This window comes from Balaenoptera borealis, assembly GCF_965194805.1.
Source record: "Balaenoptera borealis genome assembly, chromosome: 3".
Lineage (NCBI taxonomy): Eukaryota > Metazoa > Chordata > Mammalia > Artiodactyla > Balaenopteridae > Balaenoptera > Balaenoptera borealis.
Window position 1 is genome coordinate 60,576,621 of NC_138866.1, and position 26,849 is coordinate 60,603,469.

A 26,849-nucleotide genomic window follows, 5' to 3' on the forward strand; every position below is an offset into this window, starting at 1 on the left:
CAGGGTCTAGCTGGGGGGACTGAATAGATGAAGGTTCCACCCTTCAAAAGTTTGAGAGGGAAAGGGTAATCCTCCAGCTTCAACTGACCCTCTCAGGACTCTGCCAGCCTCGCCTACACAGAAAGCCATTAGTGATCTTATCACTACCCTGTGGCCTGCTCTATTTTAGCATATATCACACTATATTACATTCGTCTAAGTAATCATCACTATAATTGTCAACATATATGAGCATTATCTCATTTAATTTTAATCTTCACCACAACTCCATGAAGTAGAGGAGCTCTTTGTAATCCCATTTTATGGATGAAGAAACTGAGGCTTAGCGAAGTTAAGTAACATGCCCGAGGTCATACTGAGACTAAGTAGCAGGACAGTGTTTGAACCTAAACAACCTGAATCCAAATTGTACTCTCTTACCCTTTTTTTAGCCCACACGATAGACTACTGGTTCTCAAAATGTGCTCCACAGACTCCTGGCAGTTTAGGCCCTTTCAGGGGATCTACAATGTCAGGACTATTTTCATAATAATATTAAGGCTTATTTTCCTTTTTCACTGTGTTGCCATTTACATTGATGATGGAAAAGTACGGGGGAGTAAAACAGTGAGTCAATACTTTTCAAGTAATTAACACATGAGGTACAAAATCATGCAGGGCGTTAAAGGTCTGTTCAAGGAGCAAGGTAGATCAATTAATTTTAAAGTAATGATACACAATAAGTTCATTTATCTGGTTTCAGATTCTCCACTGCAACTAATCTTTAAGAAACTATCACTTGTGGAGTTTTGGTGTATTAACAAAGACGACCATCCATAACTATGTAAAAAACAGGTTATTAAAATGACTCCCTTCTAATCTGTATCAGACTAGACTTACTTAATATACTTCAACCAAAAGAACACATACAACAGATTGAATGCAAAAGCAGATATGAGAATCTAGCTCTCTATTAAACCAGATATTAAAGAGATTTGCAAAAAGTGTGAGACAATCCTACCCTTCTCACTGAATTGTTTTGTTTTGCACATTATTTTTTTCCTAAAAATATGTTTTATGTTAATGCGTAACAGGCTGGTTATTATTTTAAATGAATGAATAAATAATTTCTGTTTTTCTCAGTTTCAGTTTCTAGTATGGTAAATATTGATTGATTGAATCCACACAAACAAAAACTCCTTTGGGTCCTTAAAATATTTTTTAAGGGTTTAAAGCCATCCTGAGACCAAAAATTTTGAGTACTTCAAAACCTTCACGTTTGAGAATTCCTTAAAAAAGAAATTGTGTCTCACCTGTCTTTTATACCTCAAGCACTTAGAACATTGTAGAACTTGTGCAATTATTTGTGAATGAATGAAAGGAAATTATATACATTTTTTCTCTACTATGTAATTAGTCTCTATTTAGAATATTTATTAAACAGTATTGTACTTTGTCTCTTCATATACTGGTCTACTCTATACAATGAGTTCCTCAAGCGCAAGAGCTGTATTTTCTATCTTTGTATCAACCATGTCTAAAACAATGCTCACCACATCACAGGAAAAGGAATGAATGAATTCCTTGATTTTTTTGATAAGTATGAGAGGAAATCATTCTCCATGATGATTCAAAAACAATTATATTTAAAATGGTGGGTACTTGGAAAGATATTGCATTAAGAATGTTCTTTTTTAAAAGAAAATAAATTACATCAAAGAACTAAGAGCACTCTGGCCTGTGGCACTGAGATGCTCACAACTGAGGCTGCCATGCTCTAACGGTAGGGTGCCTGGTACCACTTAGAAAGAGCAGGCCCTCTCCAGATGGGTGCTTGTTGGCCAGTGCTGCACAGACAAATCTCAGTCCAGGAAGCATCTACAAGTCTAAGGGATAGGTACAATGAACAGATAGAGTTCTGTTCTCTGGCACAGAGCAGGTACCCAAAAAATGTGTTTGGAATTAAAGATACCACAGAGGAGCTTTTTTACCACGGCCAGGTATCAGCTTAAAAGGTATTATACATCTAAAGAAGTGGGAAGCTTCCTCTTAAAAAGCCAGTGACCAGAAGAGGTCCAGTAATTGCTTATAAATGTCAAAGCTGAGGGTATGGTTCCTACAGAATTACAAAGCAATTAATATTTTTGCTTAAATGTTTATTCTAAATAATCAAGGTGATGTATAAGCTAGGTATCTGGTAATTGGCCTTTTTCATAGTTTCCTTCAAAATGGAATAATCTTTTCTTATACTTTATATGAATATTCAGTGAATGGTATTAAGTCAAGTTTATCCTACTAATGAAGATTTCTATTTTTCTGAACCTAGCTGATCTTGTATTATCAGTTTACTATACCTATTAGAAACTTACAGTTCAGAGGTTTTGATATCTACTTGTAAATGGTGTCACCTAGAGGCAGCTACCCTAGATATCAGTTTTAAGCCCATAGCATATGTGGTAACGTTTCAAAATTGATTTATCCACATATTGTGCCATATATCCTAGGTCTTGAGACAGATGATGAGAATACAGAGGACAAAAATACATGATCTCAACCCAGAAGCATCTCAAACTCTAGTAGTCAACCATTTGTAGTAACTCTAACATTACAGGATCCATGATTTTTGGGAAAAGAAAAGATTCAATACATTTTCTAAACATGATATATTATCCTAAAACTGAATTGTGATGTGAATTTTTATGTGTGTGGAATCATATTTTCATGAAATAAAGGAGCTTGTTATTTAATGATATCATTTTACAAATCCTTTGTAAAAGACGGATCATCGTGCCATCATTTGTTTGATATAAATGTGGATTTCTACACACAGGGAGGCACTTCCCATTCACAAGGAATATGTTCCAGATTGCTTTGAATCCTGTAAGTATTTTGCCAATGATGGATGAAAAGGAAGTTCTATTTCTGAAACAAACTTCTGTCACCAAGTGTCCATATTTCTCTACAAAACACGCCCCTTGTCAATGCTTTTCACAATTCTTCTAGGTAAATAAAGAATAAGGTGATGCTTTCTTAGAAGCTAATAATTTTTAATTAATTCTCCAGCTACCTTCTAGATCTAAATGTCTTTAGACCAGAAGAACTGTTAAAATCTTTTCCTTCCGCAATGAGTTTTGGGCCTTAGCTCCAAAGGTCTATGATAGGCAGCAATGGTGAGTCAAAATAGCCAAGACTCTGAACGTGGTATTAGATTAGATGTGCTTACAGTTAAACACGCCTCTAAAATAAGTCAGAGGAGATTTTTTTTAACTCTCTAGATAAACATTCAAGCAACAGAAGCAGACTATTACTTCAATATAGTCAAGGAGGATTTTTATTAAAGACTTTACCATTTGAGGTTCCTTAATACTTATCTGCAGTCCTTGCTCTGCTTGCACTTGCAGTGTTTTTTGCCAGTACACTTTTCCCATTAAAGAAATATCCTTGAAGGAGAAAAAGAAAATAATTAAAATAATGTCAATTTTAAAAATCACTGAGACATATTATTCAATGCAGTAAAACGCTAGTCAATATAATGCAGTAAATGAGAAATATAGAACAAAAGATACAATAAAAATATTTTGCCTATTGTTCCAATTTTAAGGCTTTTTAAATTACTGGGCTCTATAGATATATCATCAGATTTAATAAGACAATTAGGTAATATTAAATCAGATACTATAAAACACTGCTTTTAAATGGCTGCGCAAGAAAGATAAAATCAAAAGTAAAATTTAATCTAACCAAGAGCAAGAAGGAATATAAATATACTTTAAATGTTAATGGGGGGACTTCCCTGGTGGTCCAGTGGTTAAGACTCCGTGCTCCCAATGCAGGGGGCCCGGGTTCGATCTCTGGTCAGGAAACTAGATCCCACATGCCACAACTAAGAGCCTGCATGCCATAACTACAGGAGTCCACATGCCACAACTAAAGATCCCACACGCCAAAACAAAGATCCTGCACGCAGCAAGAAACTGCATGCCGCAACTAGACCCAGCACACCCAAATAAATATTTTTTAAAAACGTTAATGGGTAGAACTGCTAGTGTCATTTTTATCATTACTAATGCTAATTGCTATGATATATTCTCAAATCAGCTGAAGTGGTAAGAAGATAGTGCACTACAGTGTCTAACAATGAATAGGAATAAAGAGACCCAGCTTCTGCCCAATTTGTAAAGTCACAGACCAGACAGCAACAGGCAAGTTATCTTGCTTCCCTTTTCCTCAGTTTTATCATTCTTAAAATGGATGCTCATGACTTTTTAAGGTCCCTTTCTCCTCTAGCCTTTTAGTAATGTCAGCAGCAAAATATGAGCATTCCTTGTACTTTAAAATACTGCTTTTCTAATTTTGCTTAATTAAAAAGATTCAACTGAGATTACTATCTTCTACTTCTGTTCACTTGTCAAAAATAACTATAAAACTAGACAAAATATAAGGACAACTCTTTTAGGGTTGGACAACAGGCAATGCAAGACTAAATGACTAAGAGAATGGAAACAAAAAAGGCTAAAAGCTAAATCACCCCAGATTTCTGCCTTATACAATTTCTAGACCACAACACAAGGAGCGAGAAATCACACAAAGCCCAGGTATCTCACTGAGTTAAAGAGACAGAAATTAGAGTAAGGAAAAGACAAAGAGGGTAGAATTTGTAGGGCACATTATGGGGAGGAGGGAGCTGCATAGAGAAAGAGCTCCAGAAATCTGCATAGAATCCTTGAGTCTTTGGCTGAACACCAATCTGCTTGTACAATGGTGAAACCCATGAGGCCGGACAAAGAAAAACTGCTGGGGGAATAAAAGCAATTACCAAAGAGCTGAAGCCACAATTCCCAGAGCTCACACAATGCTAGGAATCATTAGATCTCCCACCAGACATTCTTAATACATGGTATTGGGTTGGCCAAAAAGTTTGTTTGGGTTTTTCCGTAAGATCTTATGGAAAGATCTTCATTACAAACCTCAGACGGATCGTACATTAGTCCTAGAGTAATAGTTTCTCTGGACATTGACAACACTTTAAAATAATACTTAAAAAGATCAAGCTGATCTTCAAGTAGCTTAACTGCCTAACAGAACAAACTCTGACCCTTTGTAAAGGAAGACAACAAAATCCAGTACTCTACAATGTAAAATTCACAATGTTCAGCACCTAATCAAAGCTGCTAGTCATGTGAAGAGGTATGAGTATGTAACACATAACCAGAAGAAAAAAACAGAAAGAGATCCAAAAATAGCAGAGACATTGGAATTAAGAGATAAGGATCTTGAAACTTCTAACATAAATATTATAAATTTCAAAGATGTAAACATAATGAGGAGCAAATGTAAGATAAAAAACAGAATCAAATGGAATATTCAGATAAAATGTCCACTATCTGAAATAAAAATTCCACTGAGTGGCATAAATATCAGAGAAAATACTGCAGAAGAAAAGATCAGTTAAAGACATAGCAATAGAAACCATACAAAATATATCACCTAGAGAAATAAAAATTGAAACAAAATTAACAAACAGTCAAACTGACATATATTTAATTTGAGTCACAGAAAGGAGGGTGTGAAGAGAGCAGAAAATATTTGTACAAAAAATAGCCAACATTTTTCTAAATTTGATGACAACTATAAACCCCTGGTGCAAAAAGCTCCATGAACCACAAGGATAAACACACAAAGAACACTGTGCCAAGCACATTATAATCAAAATGAAAAAAAAAAAAAAACAGTAATACAGGAAAAAATCTTAGAAGCATCCAGAGAAACAATAAGTACAAAGACATAAAGAATTACTGGCAACTAATTACCACAAATTAATACTGCAGGTTTATGTCAGAACAGTGCAAGACAGAAGACAATAAAGCAACATATTTAGAGTACGTGTACTGAAAAAAAACAACTGTCCACGTAGAATACCATATCCAGCAAAAATATCTTTTAAAACTGAAGGTGAAATACTTCTGTAGCAAACAAAAGGTGAAAAATTTATTGCCATCAAACTTGTATTACAAAAAATGTTAAAGGAAATTCTTCAAGCAGAAGGAGTAAAACTTGAATGCACACAATGAAAATAAATGATAAAATGATTTTAAAAGTGGGTAAATAAAAAAGACTTTTTCCCTTTTTGAAGTTTTTTTAAATATAACAGACTGTTTAAATTAAAAATGATATATTTTGAGATTTATAACTTATATAGATATGAAATATACACAAATGAGATCACAATAACAGAAGAAGGGAAAAAGAAGTATACTACTATCAGTTTCTTATACAATATACAATTTACTGGGATAAGTTAAATATGCATATTGTAAACCCCATAGCACTCACTAAAACAATAAAACAAAAAGGTAAATAAGCTAACAGTATGAAATAGCATGAAATGCTAAAAATTAATCAAAAGAAGGCAGGTAAAGAGGAAAAAGGGGGAAAAGAACAAATGCGACAAATAGAAAGCAAATAGCAAGATATAAATACAAACCCAACCATATCAATACTTGCATGTAAATTGTGCTAACCACTCCAATTAAAAGACAAAGATTGTCACACTGCAGAAAAAACAAGATCCTACTATATGATTGCTATGGGAAACCTACTTTAAGTATAAAGACACAAATAGGTTAAAAGTAAAAGGATGAAGGAAAATATAACATGCAAACACTAGCATAAGAAAACTGGCATGGCTATATTAACATCAGACAAGGCAGACTTTAAAACGTGAAGTATTAGAAGGAAAAATCGGATCACTGCATAATAAAAAAAAAGAGTCAAGTCCCTCAGAAGACATATAGTATGCACTGATGACAAAGCTACAAAGGGCATAAAACAAAAACTAAAAGAACTGAAAACAGAAGCAGAAAAATTTGCTATTATAGTTAGATATTTCGAACAAAGACTATCTGGCTCGAGAGACTACACTTTTTACAAATATAATAACTAAACAGTTAATTTTAAATGTGAAAGCCTACAAAAAATCCTTCACCACCTTTTAGCTTTACAAATACATCATTAAAGTATAAAAACATGACAACAATGAACACCAAATTCAGGATATTGTTCACATCTGAGGTGGAAGAGAATTACTGGAAAGAGATACAAAGGGGGCCTCTACTTTACTTGTAATTTTCTATTTATTTAAACAATCTGAAGTGAATGTGGTAAAAAAAAATAAATAAATTTTGAAAAATCTGAGTGAAGAGTATGTGTTCTACAATTGAAATATATCATGATTAAAAACAGAAATTTCTCGGGCTTCCCTGGTGGCGCAGTGGTTGAGAATCTGCCTGCCAATGCAGGGGACACGGGTTCAAGCCCTGGTCTGGGAAGATCCCACATGCTGCAGAGCAACTAGGCCCGTGAGCCACAACTACTGAGCCTGCGCATCTGGAGCCTGTGCTCCGCAACAAGAGAGGCCGCGATAGTGAGAGGCCCGCGCACCGCAATGAAGAGTGGCCCCCGCTTGCCACAACTAGAGAAAGCCCTCACACAGAAATGAAGACCCAACACAGCCATAAATAAATAAATAAATAAATAAATAACGGAGTTCCTTTAAAAAAAAAAAAAGAAATTTCTCCACATATTAATGTAGGTAACATAAAAATGTCAAAAATGGATAAAAACATCTTAATAAAGAAACCTACAGCTTACATCACTTGTAAACATAAATGCAAAAATCCCCAATTAAAATATTTGCAAATCTAACTAATCAGCATATTTAGAAACAATGCATCTTGACAAAGGAACTTATTCCCCGAACTGGATGGATAATTCATTGCCAGTTTATGAGAGTAACAGATTAACATGGAAATTCATATGATCCTTTTAATAATTGCTGACAAAAATCATCAATAAAATTCAACCTATTTCTGAGTGAAAAGTAACTAGAAATATATTAATTAGACCGTATATTTGGTGGAAAAAAGAAAATCAATTGAAAAACTATCAGACCAGTGTAGAGGTAAAAGGCATGCCTAACAAATTCAACAAATGAAATTTCATACCAACAATAACCAGTTAAGATCCCATTCTCAAAATAAAAGTTAGCTATTAATATAAGCAATGAAATGAATGAATCTCAAAACCATTGTGTTGAGCACAAAAGGCCAGGTTTAAAGGGCATCAAAATGGCCAAAAATAGCCTCTCCAAACTACCCAATAAAATAAGTATGAAGACAAAAATATATGAAAATTTAAAGTATTTGTCTAATAAGTCCAATGTCCTTCTTCAACAACAGTTTCTATTAATTTTTTTCTGTGTGTGGGCCATATTATCTTATTTATCTCTGTGCCTCATAATTTACTGTTGAAAGACTTATAGTAACCCAAGGAGCACTTGTTCATCAAAGACTAATGAATCTCAGTAAGAACAATGAGTTTTTTCTATTCCCATACTCTTCTGTCCAGCTCAGCTGTAGCCTTGAAAAAGAAAGATAACAATAAAATAAATATTTTAGTGACTAGGCCATATAAATGTGTAGTTTGATTGTTCTGAGTCAGTCTCAGCCTATCAGTAGTGATGCTATCACCTAGAAATGCTTGTGAGCACTCAACTGGGCTCATATTATTTGTGGCAAGCCCCCACAGACATTTCTCTGACTGGAGGCACCATTATGATTGCAAGGTATACCTCAGCAAAACCATCTGGGAACTTTGAAAAGACAGGCTTATTTATGAGTCCTGAAAGATACACAGCATACCTGGGGCCACACAGTGAGATCACAGGCAGATAGAGAGAGGGGGGTAGGGGGAGAACGGACCTGGGGTTCTGCCTTTATTAGTATAAAGGGTGGGGTGCCCAGGGTTTTACAGGTTTACTCACTATTGATGAATTTAAAACATAAGGGTGGGAATCAAAGTGTTCAATCAAACAGTCAGTTATCTAGATCAACCAGAGATTTCCAAAAGGGGGAACTTCATGGGTGAGGTGGTCTGGCTCTTAATCTAGTTGTGTAGCTGGCAATGTGTTTAGTCAAGATGGATGTCTTTGAATTGGATGCCTCAGGAATCAAAAGTTTAATGTTAGGCAATTACATTAAAATCAAAAAAGCTAATTGTCAGGTGCTTGCACTACACTGAAGTGCATACCAAGGGCTATGCACATGCTCAGAAAAGACCTAGAAGCCCTAAGTTTTCACATCTGACTGACTTTGAGGCTCTAGGCAAGTTGGAAGTGAGGGCTAGTGCACAGTTCTAAACTGCCTACCTGGGCACTGAAGGTGTGTCCCAACACACAAAAGACCCCCTTAGCAAAAACTAAAAGACATTGATTGGTTCCAGGCATTCAAGGAAATCTATATTCAGTCATCACCTGATCACTAAGCTTAGCAAGCAGAGACTTCAGTGGCCATACATGACTACAAATAAAGACTTTACAAAATTAGTTCAAGAAAGCCACTAAAATTTTTTAAATGATAACAATAAAAATAAGAACTACAACAGCAAAACAGCAACAACAACAAACCCTGGGGGAGGGGAGGAGGATCTTATTTTCACAATTATCACATTATATTATTTTAAATGGCCAATTTATAACAAAAAGTATGAGATATGCAAAGAACAAAGAAAGTATGGCTCAACACAGGAAACAAGACAATCAAAAGAACCATCCTTGGGGAAGCGCAGACATTGGACAAAGACTTTAAATCACCATGTCTAAACAACTGAAGGAAAGTATGACAATAATGTCTCATCAAACAGACAATATCAATAAAGAGATAGAAGTTATAAAAATGAACCAAATAGAAATTCTGAAAAGTTCATTAACTGAAATGAAAAATTCAATAGAGGTGCTCAGTAGAAATTTGAGCAGACCGAGAAGAAAAATTGGTGAACATGAAAATAGGTCAGTTGAGGTTATTCAATCTGAGGAACAAAAAGAAAAAGAAAAAGTAATGAAGAAAACTGAACAGAGCCCTAGAGACCTGTGGGACACCATCAAGCAAAATGGGAGTTCCAAAAGAAGAGGGGAGGGCAGAAAGGATATTGGAAGAAATAATGGCAGAAATTTTCCCTGGTGAAATCATCTACATATCAAAGAAGCTAAACACACCATAACCAAACTGTCAAACTATTCAAAAACAAAGAGAGAATCTTGAAAGCAGCAAAAGAAAAGCAACTCATCACCTATAAGGAATCCTCAGTAAGATTAACAACTGATTTCTCATCAGAAACCATGGTGGTTAAAAGGCAGTGGGATGACATATATAGAGTGCTAAAAGAAAAAAAATGTCAACCAAGAATTCTAAATCCAGGATAGTTCTAAAACTATCCTTCAAAAATGAAGGAGGAATGAAAATATTCCCAAATAAACAAAACTAAGAGAGTTTGTCACTAATATAATTGCCCTACAAGAAACACTAAAGTGAGTCTTCAGGCTGAAATGAAAAGACACTAGACAATAACTCAAATACACATGAAAAATAAAGAGCACTGGTAAAAGTAAATAGGTAAATATATAAGACAATACAAATAAAATTTTTGTTTGTAACTTTTCTCTCCTATCTGATTTAAAAGAAAAATGAATAAAGCAATAATTATAAATATGTATTGATGGACACATATTGCATTAAAAATGTAATTTACATGACAAGAGCATCACAAAGAGTAGGGAACAGAGTTATACAGGAGCAAATTTTTTATATTATTGAAATTAAGTTGTATACATCTGAACCAGATTATTATGTTAGGATGTTAATTATAATTTCAAAGGTAACCATTAAGAAAATAAGTTAAAAATATAAAGTAAAATAAATAGGGGATAAAAACAGTACAAAAAGAAACCTAGAGCTTTTCATACTTTTCATTAGTTCAACATTTTAGAAAACCACACCATGCGTACTGAAGAAGATTACACTACAGTGAAATAGAGATTCCATAGTGAAAACTTGCTAGAACCAGGAAGTGAGACTCAGAGATTGGCAAGTCAACCTACTCAATAGATAGGGCTCTGGAAAACAGTGCAGGGTAAAAGAAGCCCACAAACACATTCAGTTCATAAACTTCTAGACTTTTTTTTTAAGGTCATATAATTTTAATGATTTTTTAAAATTTTTTAATTTTATATTAGAATAAACTTCTAGATTTAAAGAACATACTCATTTCATGAATAAAGAGAAAAAGGCAACTTAAGGCCTATGGAAAACCATTGCAGGATAAGGGAAAAGTGACAACACTTTGAAATACCAAAGGAATAAATTTTTTTTAATTGTGTGATGTGCTCACAAGATGCAAGAAGATATGATTTCTGCCAAAAAATATAGAAATCCATGCAGAGTAAAGATAATGAGTTGAAAACTTCAAGATAAAAATGAAACAAACTGAATCAACTAAGAAGGTTTGAACAAAAATAAAATGCAATAATAGTATTAAAATATTTAAATACATATTAAAAAGCAGATTTTAAAATATGTTAATGAAGAAAATTAAATCAGATGGTAGAGGACAAATTATAAGGTCTTCCAAAATATAGAGGAAAATGACCAAAGAGCGATGGGGGAGATGGAGGTGGAAGCAATGGGAAGATAGTAATAAAATCAGAGAAAATGAAGAGACAATGTGAGGATAATTGATGTTTTTTTAATACAAAAGTAAATTAAATAAAAGCAAAAGTGAGTAGCTGGATACAAAATGATTTAACTGATTTTTTTAAAGGTGTAGGTAAGTTAAAAGGGTTTGCGTTGTCATGTTCCAGGAAAAAAAAAATCAGTGAAAATAAAAGCACACCTAAACATATGCTATAAAATATTTAATTAGAAATGTAGCAGATGTGTAAGTTTGTGCCCAGAAAAAGATATTCTGACAGATTCTGGAAGCAAATGCTGACCTGTCGGCAGAGCTCCCAATGGTCAATTTGGGCAGGAAATGCAGAGAGGGTTTCAGGCAGACAACAGTGGGAAGGTTGGATGATTAGGAAAACAGTGGAATCTGTCTCAGACACTGGTGCCTGGTCCTTAGAAGCTTCTACAGACAGAAGCTAAAGGAACACTTTTCACAGGTGACTCCATGAAGCTAAGAGACACACAAAGAACTCCTTGACAATGAGCCTACACAAGAGAGAACAGGGGCATCCTCTCCTTTTGGCTCAGAACTCTGCATGTCTCCTCTGCAGTGGGGATCACAGATATACGCAGCTCAGAAAACCCACCATACATGAAATAACCTTCTAGAAAAATTATTTGCAGATGCAATTAAGTGCTCCAAAATAAAAAGTTAAAGTATAAAAATAGATGAGTAAAAGTGGTATGCAATGAAACTATTTACACATAAATAATAGTCTAAATAAGTTTTAAATGGCTAACAAAACTGAGTGTAAGTGTCAAGAATTACATTTTAAAATACAAGCAAACTATTAAAACCGACCTAAGAAAAAGCAGAAAATTTGATCAGACCTATAGCAAGAGATTGAATCAGTAATCAAAAACCTTCCAACAGGGCTTCCCTGGTGGCGCAGTGGTTGGGAGTCTGCCTGCCAATGCAGGGGACACGGGTTCGAGCCCTGGTCTGGGAAGATCCCACATGCCGCGGAGCGACTGGGCCCGTGAGCCACAATTGCTGAGCCTGCGCGTCTGGAGCCTGTGCTCCGCAACAAGAGAGGCCGCGATAGTGAGAGGCCCGCGCACCGCGATGAAGAGTGGCCCCAGCTTGCCACAACTAGAGAAGGCCCTCGCACAGAAACGAAGACCCAACACAGCCATAAATAAATAAACAAATAAATAAATAAAATTAAAAAAAAAAAAAAAAAACCTTCCAACAATTTAAAGTCCAGGACCAGATGGTTTCACTGGTGAATTCTACCAAACGATCTTTCTCAAACTTTTCAAAAAATAGAAGAAGAGGAAACACTTCCTGACTCATTCTGTGAGGCCAGCATAACTCTGATACCAAAGCCAGATAGAGACATTACAAGAAAAGAAAACTATAGACAATTTTTGTTATGAATATAGATGCAAAAATCCTCAACAAATTACTGGCAAACTGAACCAGCAGCAAATTTTAATGATTATAAGACATGACCAAGTGGGGTATATCCCAAGTGTGCAAGAATGGGTCAACATACAAAAAGCAATCAATGTAATACACCCCATTAATAGAATGAAGGGGAAAAAACAAAAACCATGATCACTTCAATTGTTACAGAAAAAGGATCTGACAAAATCCAAAACCCTTCTGTGGTTAAAACAAAAACAAAAACAAAAAACACTAAAAAAACTGGGAATAGAATGGAACTTCCTCAACTTGACAAAGGATATTTATGAAAAACCAAGAGCTAACATTATACTCAATGGTAAAAGACTGAAAGTTTTCTCCCTAATATCGGGAACAATGATGCCCAATTTCACCACTTCTATTCAACATAGTACTGGAAACTCTAGTTGAAGGAATTAGGCAAGAAAAAGAAATAAAAGGCATCCAAGTTGCACAAGAAGAAGTAAAATTATCTTTATTCACAGATGATATGATCTTATATATAGAAAACCGTAAATAATACCAAAAAACTATTAGAGCTAATAAATAAATTCACTAAAGTTGCAGGTACAATATAAAAATATTTTAAAGTATTAAATTTCTATATACTAACAATGAACAATCTAAAAATGAAATTAAGAAAACTTTCCATTTACAATAGCATCAATGAGAATAAAATACTTAGGAATAAATTTAACCAAGTAGACACAAGACTTCTATAAAACATTGCTGAAAGAAATTAAAGAAGACCTAAATAAAAGAAAAGACATCACAGGTTCATGGATGGGAAGACTTAATATTGTTAAGATGGCAAGATTCCCCATAGCAATCTACAGATTCAATGCAATCCATATCAAAACCCTAAAGGCCTTTTTTTGCAGAAATAGAAAAGCTGATCCAAAAATTCAAATTGAATTGAAAAGGACCCTGAATTGGCAAAACAATTTTGAAAAAGAAAAAGTTGGTGCACTCACACTTCCCCATTTCAAAACTTACTATCAAGCTACAGTAATTAAAAACTGTGGTGCTAGCATAAGGACAGACATCTAAATCAATGGAATAGAACTGAAAGTCCTGAAATAATCTCATCCAACTGTTAACGTTTACAAGGGTCCCAAGATCATTCAAAGGGGTATAAATCATCTCTTCAAATAGTGCCAGGACAACTGGATATCAACATGGCCCCCCATCTCACATGTTATACAAAAATTAACTCAAAATAGATCAAACACCTAAGCGTAAGAACTATAAAATTATTAGAAGAAAATGTAAGGGTAAATCTTCATGACCTTGGATTTAGTAATAGATTCTCAGAAATGACACCAAAAGCATAAGAAAAAAAAATTTGGACTTCATCAAAATTTAAAATTTTCGTGCATCAAAAAGTGAAAAGACAACCTATAGAATGGGAGAACAACCTATTTACAAATCATTTATCTGATAAGGGTATGTATCCAGAATATAAAAAGAACTCTTAGAACTCAACAAAAACAAAAAAAAAATCCCAATTAAAAAATGGGCAAACGATCCCAGCTTTGAAGTTAATAATACTCTGGCAATAACACTAGTAATTTTGAAGTTGGGGAAAAGCAAAAGGAGGGAATCAAAGGAGCTGTCCTGATTATTTAGCTTAAGAATTTCCCTCCTTCCCTCTTCCTACCTGTTGTAACTCTCCTGACCACCCCACTCTCTCTGACCTTAATCCTAATACTAATCATTCTTTAGTGTCAACGACTTCAGCATTTCTCATACAAGTATGCTTTTCCTCTCAGAATCACTTGTTCATCATTAATATTATAATATTACCATGCAACAGAAAACCATCTAGTGTTCTTTCCTTTGGCACAATCTTGAAACTAATATTCAATAAAAATATTCCGGGAGTTGAAGCACTAACTCTCTGCTTTAGAAAACCCTGTGATTTATTTAGTAAAAGTGAGAAGGAAATCACAGGAGAGAAAATAGCCAATAAATTTTCATTTTTATACAGTCAAAAACAAATGTGCAAAGGGCTCGAATAGACATTCCTCCAAAGAAGATATACAAATAGACAACAAGCATATGAAAAGATATTCATTAGGGAAACACAAATCAAAATCACAATGAAATACAGGGACTTCCCTGGCAGGCCAGTGGTTAAGATTCTACAGGGTGTGAGTTTGATCCCTGGTTGGGGGAATAAGATTCTGCGTGCCACGCAGTGCAGCCAAAAAAAAAAAAAAAATCACAATGAAATAGCACTTCACACAAGATAGGATGCTATAATAGGAAAAAATACAGACAATAGCAAAAGCTGGTGAGGATGTGGAGAAATCAGAACCTTATACATTGCTGGTGGGAACGTAAAGGGTGCAGCCACAATAAAAAAGTTTGGTGGTTACTCAAAAACTTAAACATAGAATTACCATATGATCCAGCATTTCCACTTTTAGAAAATGCCCAAAAGAATTGAAAGCAGGTATTCAAACAGACATTTGTACATCAGTGTTCTTAGTAACACTATTCACAATTGCCAAAGGGTGGAAATAACCTGAATGCCTATCAACTGACAATGGAATATTATTCAGCAAAAAAAAAAAAAGAAGTGAAGTACTAATACATGCTAAAACATAAATGAACCTCAAAATTATTATGTTAATTGAGACACCAGACACAAAAGGTCATATATTGCATGATTCCATTTATATGAAACATCCAGAAGAGGTAAATCCCTTGAGACAGAAAACAACTTGTGGTTGCCAGGGGCTGGAGGGGGGCAGTAGATGGAGAGTGACTTCTTAATGCATGTGGGATATCCTTTGGGGATGATGAAATCGTTTTGGAACCAGATGGAGGTGATAGTTGCTCAACATCGTGAATGTACTAGATGCCACTGAATTGTGAACTTTAAGATGGTTAATTTTATGTTATGTGAATTTCACCTCAATGTGAAAAAAAAAGTGATTGGGTTTGATGAGCACCTGAAAATATTCCCTGCTCCTTCAACACTTCCTTATATAGCAATAAAATTTATACTTGATAATTCTAAGACATTGTCCAATAACAAAAGAACTTATTTTGCTTGTCTGTATTATAGTAAATTTATAGAAATAAAATTCACATTTGACATTTTTAAAAGACATGTAATATAAAAAATAATGATTTATTGATAAAAATTTAGCTAGTGTTAGATCGAAATTTTAACATAAATTTAGTAACATACATGAACGTGGAGGTAACAGGTAAGAGTTACTACCATGGTGGTCTCATAGGAAGGCACTGTGATAAGATGACTGAGTACACATACTTTGTAGTCAAACTGCTTCAATTCAAATCTTAACTCAGTCACTTTAGGGCAGATTTGAACAAGTTACTTAATCTCTCTGGGCCTTGGTTTCGTAAAATGGAGATAATAATAGTACATATCTCTTATGTTTACTGTGAGGAATAAATAATACATGAAAACAAAAAATCTTATATGTAGTAATAGCTATTACTGTTCACATTGAAATGAAAAACAAAATAAGGATGCCTATTGTCACCATCATCATTTGTTATTATACTGGAAATTCTAGATATGAAATAAATAAAACATAAGGTTATAAGAAATGATTTAACCAAATTACTGTGATTTAAAGAGGCTATGACTATATGCCTAGAAACCCCAAAAGAATCTATTGCAAAAGTATTATAAATAGTGTTATTTAGACATAAAATCAATTCACAAAAACCAAATTTAGAAAACGAGAAAAGGAACAAAAGTCACAAAAAGCAACAAAAAATATAAACTACCAAAACAGAGCCTTAACAAATGTGAAGAAAACTAAAAAACTTTACTGAGATATAAAAACCGCCTTGAATCAGAAATCTTGGATTTAGGACTAAGAATAAAAGCAAAGATAATTCTTTAAAGAAACACAATTAGTATTTTGCCTAACATGTATTAATTCTATTTTGTCTCCCCAACTGAGTCAGAAACTATAACAAGTAGCATTGTTCTGCATCTTTCACAGGGTCTGGCACAGTGTTGAACAAATGTTTTAAAACTTGAAAATGTATAAAGCCATGAGCAGTCCAGCTTCACAATCCTAGATACATTTTTCATGTGCTTCTCAGGGCAGTTTCAACCTGTGGTGTCTAACTTAGAATCCAAAATGTCAGAGCTGGAAGGAACTTGAAAGATTAGTAAAGTCTGAAGGAAGCCCCAATTTCACAGACATTGAAACCAGAGCTTTAAGCCCCAAAGAGTGCTGGGTAGTATTCAAAACAAACAGAGTCTGTGGTCTTTCCCCTAAACTGCTTCAAGCAGACAGACCAGCAACAGAAGCAGCAGTGTTCCGCTGGCCTGTTAGGCAGGGCCAGTAGTTTTTCAATCATCTTTTAAAAGTGATGGGGAGACCAACTTCCCCCCACTCTTCCTCAAGCAATCCAGTTCTCCCCAAATGACGCCTGCTGCTAAATAGAGGCCAAAGTGTATTTCTACCACATACTCTTTTATGGTTTCATCAGCACTTATTCAAGGTGCACTGCCTTTAACTCACTATGAAGTTCAAGTTTCAGAAAGAAGGAAAGAAAAGACATTTTTATGGCCCTAAGCAAATACTTGTCCACACAGGTTATTTTCTTGAGAAACTGCCCTGATTTGCATTGACTTTCTCTTGCTTCCCGCAGGCAAAACCCTGCCGGCATTGGCCTGTAGAATCCTGCTTACAGGCACAAGAATGTGTCAGAGCTGCTTTGCATTCATTCTTAACCACATTTGACTTTTTTTTTAATTAAACATTTTATATGATTGCTCTGGATGGCTGACCCCTGTATTCAGTAAACTGTCTGTTCTAAAAAATATGATTTAAAAAAACTGAACCAGAATGGCAGCCCTATAAATGTAAACATCAAAATTTCTACAGACACTATCTATAACTAAATATGTATGGTAGCTTTTCCACAAAGTCCTAACAGAATAATGTCCATTACTTAAGCCTGTTCAAAAAAATATATTTCCAGAATACAGTGTTTCAAGTGGATTTTCACTTCTTATATCACATTTCTGATAGGTGCTATATACTATAAAATTATATAGTACTTTTAGAAAAAAATTATTGGAGTATTCATAAAAGACTTGTTTAATCCAGGTCATTTAAAACAGAGGCAATCAATAAAATATCTTCAGAATATGATAAAGCCTACAGTCAAGTAACACACTATCCTTTACTCTCTGACATTCTTACTAGGGAAGACAACACAAAATTTGGGCTTTTCCTTTCAGAAGCCTAAAAATAAATTTTAGTTAATATGCCTGCTTCTAGCTTATAGTATCTGCTGTATCAGATATGACATTCCTTTGAATTAAGCACCAGCTATTTAGTGAGTTATAGCCAGCTATGTGACAGCTCTATGCTACAGAGCATCAAGGCTAGGATTCCCTGAGAAATATGAAGCAAGATGTTTTTCTTCAAGAAGTTTACAATCTAGAGACTTCCCTGGTGGCGCAGTGGTTAAGAATCCGCCTGCCAATGCAGGGGCCATGGCTTCGAGCCCTGGTCCAGGAAGATCCCACATACCACAGAGCAACTAAGCCCGTGCGCCACAGTTGCTGAGCCTGCTCTCTAGAGCCCACAAGCCACAACTACTGAGCCCGCATGCCACAACTACTGAAGCCCGTGCACCTAGAGCCTGTGCTCTGCAACAAAGAGAAGCCACCGCAATGAGAAGCCCGCGCACCACAACTGAAGAGTAGCCCCTGCTCCCCGCAACTAGAGAAAGCCCACATGCAGCAGTGAAGACACAACCCAGGCAAAAATTAATTAGTTAATTAATTTTTTTTAAAGCTTATAATCTAGTTAGAGAGCTGAAAATAACAGACTAGAAACAATGTTTTTTAAAATGCAAAGCAATGTATTCAATCAAGCATAATTATTATGCACAGGCTCCAAGTTCAATAGGGATTCAGTTTATATAGAGAGATGAGGATAAGTGTATAAATACAAGAAAATGCACCAGTTCCAATTATGCCATTGGGAAATAAAATTGGGGAGGAGCTGGGTTCTTGGGTTGGAAGGGCAGAGGAAGAGGGAAGGGAGAATGGCGGTTCTCATTTCATGTCTTAATATAAGACCACCTGAAAATATGTGCTTGTGTCAATTTGCTTTGAAAGTTCCTATATCCCTCTTTTGTTTACTTAGTCAACAGGAATCTATAATACTGGAACTTTCAAGACACAAACTGAAGAAGGATGAAAACATATTTGTTATGGTTTCTTTCAGTTTTCACTGTTCTAAGTCAAATAATAAGTTCAATTAATTTTCTTAAATGTTTTCTATTGTAAAATCATTCAAAATTTTTTAACTACAATAAAACTCAACAAGTTACTACACAGCTAACCTATCTCTAATATTCAGCAAAAACATTCGTAGTACCATTTGCAGATCTTATTACAAAAAGGCTCTGAAAACCAGTGTCCCAGATGGCCCCCAATGATTTCCATCTGGTGATAATCATGCCATTCAGTAGTCCCCTACTCAGTGAATACGGCAGACCTGTGTCATTAGTAAGCTAGAGCGGAAATGACAGTGTGTAGCTTTATCATAAAATATACTGCAGCTCCAACCTTGCTCTCTCTTAGAACACTAGCTCTAGGGGAAGCCAGCTGCCATGTCATGAGGACACTCAAGCAATCCTATCAAGAGGTCTACATGGTAAGGAATTGAGATCTCCTGGCAACAGCCAGCACCAAACAGCTAGTCTTGTGATTGAGGTATCCTGAAAGTGGATCCTCCAGACCCAATCAAGTCTTCAAATAATGGCAGCCACCAACAAGATCTTGACCACAATCCCATGACCTTGAGCCAGAATCATCCAGCTAAGCTGCACCTGAAGTCCTGACCCACAGAAACTATGTGAAATAATACATATTCAATGTTTTAAGCTGCTAAGCTTTGGGGTGATTTGTTACAAAGAAATAAACAACTTAAAAAGGCACTAAAGGTAAAACTCTAGCTCTTCAGATATTTCATGGCATTTCCTAGAGAACCTAAGAGCCCAAGATCTCAAAACAATTACAATTCTTTATTTAGGTAATTATGTGTTTTCTTCCTTATTACCTATAATTACATAATTTTTCTTAGCCCTTTTAAAAGATATATATTGTTTAAGAAAGTCCATTAAAAAGTTAAGTATTTTGTGCTAGATCTTTAAGCAATACAAAAAGTATGTGCATTAGCAATATATACTGGGCGATATTTAACACGCCTTTCTTTGTCCCACATAATTATCCTGTATATCACGAAACATTATCATCTAACATTTCATTACATATGTCAGCAACTTTAAAAGACACATGCTATGCACCATTACTATAGTATTTGTGAAAACCACAGAATTAGAGAGAATTAAAGAGCTTACTAGAAGCAGGACACACCAACACCAAGAACACCAAGAACATGGTTCTTTGTCCTATTACTAGGTAAAGTCAATGAAGGGAAAGTCTGTAACTCCCCTGAGAAACACAAATCTATAAATAATATCCAATCTATGTTTATATTTTAGGCAATGTATACACCTTCCTTAGTTAAGATGAAGAATGACTAATATCATCCATAAAGGAGAATTAATAATCAGATTTCATTTATCTCTTCCCCATACTAAACTCCAGCTCCTGCAAACTTTTCTCATATGGATCTGGGAGTGGAAATGATAAGTTTTCAGAAGAATCCATAAGAATATTCTTGAAGCCTCCTCAACTCACACATGATTTAATAACATAAATACTTCAATAATAAAAGTCAGGTCTCCAAGAGTAAGCTTATTTTTATTTACAACATTCGACAAATATGTATTTATAGTGACTACTAAGTACAAGGAATTATGTGGGGTGATGTGAGGGATAAAAAGACAAAAGATAAATAATGTTGCCTCCAGGTCATTTACAGTCTTACAAGACAGATTTGGCATTCATTTGATCCATCCTACTAAAAATAGAAAGACAAGTAAGACTCGATTCTGATCACTTGGGTATTCAGAGCCTAGACAAACACATATATTGGTGTGTATGTAAATAACAATAATACATGTCATAAGAGAGGCAGAAAGTAAATTTGTACCACGGAGTTAGGGCAAGGAGGGGGCAAATTAAATATTCTTAGAATAGAAGGCAGTATTTCCCTAAAATGGGCTATGAGAGAAAGGTAGGATCTAAATGTGTCTGGGGAATACAAAGGGCATTTCATGTGGAGAAGGACTCTTTGGGCAAATTTTTAGGTCCTTTCTCTTCCTCGGGGGCAGGCACACACATGTCACTTACTGAAGATAAGCAGGGTGAGGATGGAAAAGATCTTCATATTGGCTCCCTCACTTCCCCCACATCTATTTCCAAGGGATGGTAATGAGTCTTTTGGCTGTGTGTGCTCACCTGATTCTCTAAAATGGCTTTTCTGACAAGCAGGTTCCAATTCAAAAGGGAAATCACTCTATTCATCTGGTTTATATGAAGTTGTAAGAACTTGTACCAGATTACCTATGTCCTTCATTTCCCTCCTCCTACTTCGCAAATTTCTGAAGCAAGAAAGTTCATCTCTGGGGGGAAGCAAGGAGCTTACTCAAGTCATCAAGTGATTCAATCAACATTCTCAGTCAGGAGCATCAGAAACAGACTCTTGTCATACAGGAGGCATTGAAAGACTGGCAAGACTCACAGAATCAATGGGAGAAGGACCAAAGGAGTCACAGAATCAAGAAGAGAGAAGCATCATAATAGTGTTTCAGCAAGAATAGTCTTGCCAGGCTTCCTCATGACACAATGGCTCTGAATGAAACCTTACCAATTGTGCCATTACTTGGCACAAGTAATGATGTGCCAATTCCAAGCCTAGGGTTCAAGGGGTCTTGCATGTTGCTCTCTTGAGCTTCTGCTGTCACCATGAGAAAGGCATGCTTGGTCAAACCAATGGCTCCAGGGTGAAAGCATGCATGGATGTGCCTGCTCTAGATGTTGGTCCCAGAGGGGAGACACAGGGCAGAATTGCCCCAGCTAAAGTCTCCAGCTGACCCACTGATACATGAAAAAGCCAAATGACTCACAGACACATGTGCAAGTCCAGCCTAGATCAAGTGACTTGAGCCAATTCACAGACATGAGAGCTATAATAATACTGTCTTAAGCCACTAGATTTGGGGAGCTGTTTGTTACACAGCATTAGCTGACTGATACATCTGGTGATTGACATGAGATTTCCAGAGAAAAGTATGAGGCTAGTAAGGTTAAATCATGAAGGATGCTCTATGCTATCTACACTTTGGAGTTGGACACTATTCTGTGGTCAGCAGGTATCCAGCCAAATTTTTAGTCAGAAATAACGTAATAACAAGTTTCTGGTAAATAAACTTAGTGGGGGCTAAGAACTAGCAGTTGGTACTGAAGATCTTGAAAGGATCCACGTGAAAGCTGATGAGGGTCTAACTTAAGACACAGTCAGTGGAAATAAGGAAAAGGTTTAAAAGAATATTCTCTTTAAATTCTCATTCTCCATTCCTTAAGGATATCCTTACAGATCAAAAGAAAAGATTAATAAAAAATAACCCTCAAGTTTTTGAAATATAGGGAGGCTCTCTTGAGTCTAAATGGAGTTCAGATATGTTTGGACAGTCTGGCAAAGTCTGATGGGACAGACTTCCCAAAATCTCATCTGCATGAATATGGAGTCACTTGTGGAAAAAAACCCAAAGAATAAAAATCCTAGACATGATGAGCAGAACCCCACAAGAAAGCCTTGATCTGAGAGAGGTGACAATTCTGTCTCTCAAATTTGTCTCCTCGTCCAGCCCATCAGGACTCACGTCTGATTCATAGTAGGTATGTGTTTGGGGGGATGAGTGTTATAAATAAACAACAAATGAGTTAATTAACTTAACACATCTCACTAAGGGATGAAGAAGAGTCCTTCTCTCCAACCCAATCCCCCTGCTCTAACCAGGGATAACTTGTTTAAAAGCAGGATCTTTGTTTGTCAAACAAATTCATGCTTGAAGGTCCAGCATGTAAAATAGATCAAAAGGGAATCCTGGGACTTCCCTGGTGGTCCAGTGGTAAAGAATCTGCCTTCCAATGCAGGGGACGCAGGTTCGATCCCTGGTCAGGGGACTAAGATCCCACAAGCTGCAGGCAACTAAGCCAGTGCACCACGTCTACTGAGTTTGCGTGCCTCAACTGGAGAGCCTGCGTGCCGCAAACTACGGAACCCACACACCCTGGAGCCTGCGCACCACAACTAGAGAAGAGAAAAGAAAACCCGCACGCCACAACTAGAGAGAAGCCCGTGAGCTGCAATGAAAGTCCCGCATGCCTCAACAAAGATCCCGCGTGCCGCAACTAAGACCCAACGCAGCCAAAAATAAATAAGATAAATAAATAATAAATAAATCTTAAAAAAAAAAAATCTATCTATCTAAAAGGGAATCCTGCACTTAGGTGAGGGCTGATGGAGAGTGCTGGGAGGGCCAGTGCCCTGTCCACTCATTCCTCCTGCCCACCTCCACAGGATCCCAGGACTCCCTGGGACACTGGAAATCACTGTTCTTACTAAGTTACAACACAATATAGATGGGCCAATCGAAGAACAAATTTACATTTAGAACTCATTTCGTTTGTAAATTGCTTTATAATTACATATTCATTTGGCTCCAACATATTTAACTATTTATGCTGGAGTAGGGTAAGAAAAAGAAGTAAGCTATTTAAATCAAGGCTCTTGCATGTGCGTGAGATGACAAGCTTAACTTGGCTGCTGCCTTAGTTCCTGGTGCAGCCTCAGAGTACGAACATCACACCTAAGGAGTATGATTCCGGTTTTAAGGACATGTACAGCCCAAAACATTAACCAGCCAGGTCATCTTGGGCTCAGCCTAGCTCCCCTGAACTTACTTGGAGACTGTGTGGCTGTCTCATAAGGCCCCATTTCCTTCAAGATATTCAAGGGTAGTTAGGACTGTTCATCGTTTTCAACTTAAGTGTTGATTTGGGAACCTGACCCCCTCGTAAGATAAAACTCCACATTAACTTTCATCATGGCAATTCTGTGATTTTTTCAAACAGTCAACAGTGGTACAAATGACACTGTTTTCTCAAAATTTTATCTATGTTAATACCATGAACATCACGTCTGAAGCAATTGGCATAACTAATAAAGTAAAAAAGTTTCAATTTGATAACGTAAGAGAACTGATGATTTAGACTAACACTTGAAATCAACATGTAAATCTTGGTAATTAATCATCATATAATTTATATTTCAAAAGAAAAAATCATATACTTCAACGATTACAGTTTTGTGAGACCAAGGTCTAAATTTTAGAGTGGAAGCATAGATATATTCTCAAAAATGTCATGAGTTTCCATAATCATTTCACTTCACATCCATTTCTAAAGTGAAGGTGAAAGACTTTTTCAGATATTTTACTTATCCAGGGCTTTTCTAAAAACAGAAAGCCAAGACTAGCCAAACCAAGAATAACCCCAACCGCAAGTCCCACCAGCTCACATGCACTTTTAAATAACAATGGCCAAGGGACTTCCCTGGTGGTCCAGTGGTAAAGCATCTGCCTTACAATGCAGGGGACGAGGGTTCGATCCCTGGCCAGGAAACTAAGATCCCACATGCTGCGGGGCAACTAAGCCTGTGAGCCACAGAGCCACAACTATTGAGCTCGCGTACCTCAACGAGAGAGCCTGCATGCCTCAACGATGACCCGATGCAGCCAAAAAAAAAAAAAGAAAGAAAATAAATTAATTTTTAAAAAAGCAATGGCCAAGGTCCTTGCAGTCTCTCTTTCGTTCAAAAGAGGAAAACTTGATCACATAAAATGACAGAGTCTTTCATAATACAATGTAAGTCAAGATTTGGCAAAGGATGGCCCACCTACCAAATCTGGCCAGCCACCTGTTTTTGTTTGGTCCATGAGCTAAGAATGTTTTTTACATTTTTAAGTGGGTTTTAAAAATCAAAAGAAAAATATTTAATGATGTGAAAATTATGTGAAATTCAAATTTCAATGTCCATTAATAACATTTTTAATTTCATCAATAAATATTTTTGGAAATTTGTATTCTCTCATTATATAAGTACCTACATACTATTCCTGATTTTGCCTCTTGGCACACAAAGCTTAAACTATTTACTACCTAGTACTTTACAGAGAAGTTTGGTGACCCCTGATGTAAATGACTGATAAGTAATAAGAAATCACCACTCTGTGGGAAAAATGTATCTCTAAAGAGCACCAAAGGAATGAATTTTTCACTCTGAAATTTCAGACAAAACAAATACTTTTAAGAGTTGGTACATATCAACAAAAGAAATCAAACTATCTCCTTATGTAGAGTTACATGGGTTAAACTGATCTTATCACCTCACTACATACCATATTGTCTGAAAAACAAGAGAAATTGGGATCTCCTCTCAGAAATAACTTTACTGGGAGTTTAAGTCAAAGAATTAAGCAACCGCTCTACTTTTCCTTTCTGCTTTAAACTTGACAAGATTTTTATTAATCAAAATAATATTTTATAAAATTGATATCTGTGAAAAAATCTACTTAATGACAAGCAACGTATTAAATAATTTTCAATTCATGACGCATACCAATACAGGTATGCCTTGTTTTATTGCACTTTGCTTATTGCGCTTTGTAGATAATGCATTTTTTACAAATTGAAGGTTTGTGGCAACCCGGAATCAAGAAAGTCTATCGGTGCCATTTTTCCAACAGCATTTGCTCACCTGGTGTCTCTGTGTCATATTTTGGTAATTCTTGCAATATTTCCAACTATTTTCATTATTATATTTCTTACAGTGATCTGTGATCAGTGATCTTTGATATTACTATTGCAAAAAAGATTACAGCTTGCTGAAGGCTCAGATGATGGTTAGCATTTTTTAGCAATAAAATATTTTTTAATTAAGGTGTGTACATTTTTTAGGCATAATGCTACTGCACACTTAATAGACTACATTATAGTGTAAACTAACTTTTATACTCACTGGGAAACTCAAAAATTTGTGTGACTCACTTTATTGCGATGATCTGGACAAACCCGCAATATCTCCGAGGTATGACTGTAAACGTTTTATTTTTCTTTATAGATTGTTCAAATCATTCATACTGGTATAGTTTCCCCAATATACTGGGTCCTTTGCCTGGTTCAGTACCCTTGCTTATGTTTGTCCCTCTGTCAGGAATTTTCTTTCTGAATACCCTCTTGCAGTGGTTCTTTCCATGTAGCATATGTAGATAAATAAGACATTTGGGAGGTTTGGGGGAGGAGGAGGTTTTTTTTTTTTTACTGGAAAGCTTCCAAACCTTCCAAAAGTTTTGAAAACAATTTTTTACTGAAATACCTCTTCTCCTTGAATGTTCACTCAGAATTCATTGTTCTCACAACGCATTACTTATACTTCTATTTTGCATTTATGCCATTCTATCTGATTAGAATGTGATTTTAGAATCATCCACCTCTACGTCTTTACAGATTTCAAGAAGCTGGTTGTTTTCTGGTGTTCCTCATCTCCAGAGTGGCATCCCCAAAGTGCAAATGCAGAAAGGAGGAGCTTCTTTGACATCACTCCTCTCCCTCACCTCCCAAATCCAGTTCACCACCAAATCCTTAAATTGCTGCATAAATATTTCTGGAACCCCTACCATAGCATCTTAACTGTTACAACCCACAACCAATCTAACCACCTCCTACCACAGCCATTCATTCCCCACACTACAGTCAGGATAATCCTCTTAAATCAAACTCTCATCCATATACACACACACTGACATCCCTGACTATTTCATCTACCCATATCACAAGGGATCCTAGCACCATGTGGCTCGCAAAATTGTGCCGGAGTTTGAAGCCTGTCTCTGCCACTAGATCATAAGGGTAT

General features: G+C 35.9%; 1 protein-coding gene across 1 annotated transcript in view; it reads right to left on the reverse strand.

Annotated features, from left to right (window-relative positions):
• The window catches only part of TTC6 (tetratricopeptide repeat domain 6), a 220,284-nt gene that overhangs the window by 147,585 nt on the left and 45,850 nt on the right, over nucleotides 1–26,849 (reverse strand). Inside the window, exon 2 of the mRNA XM_082385911.1 lies at nucleotides 3,327–3,481. Within this exon, the coding sequence (XP_082242037.1) occupies nucleotides 3,327–3,481 (155 nt within the window). The remainder of the gene's footprint in view (nucleotides 1–3,326; nucleotides 3,482–26,849) is intronic.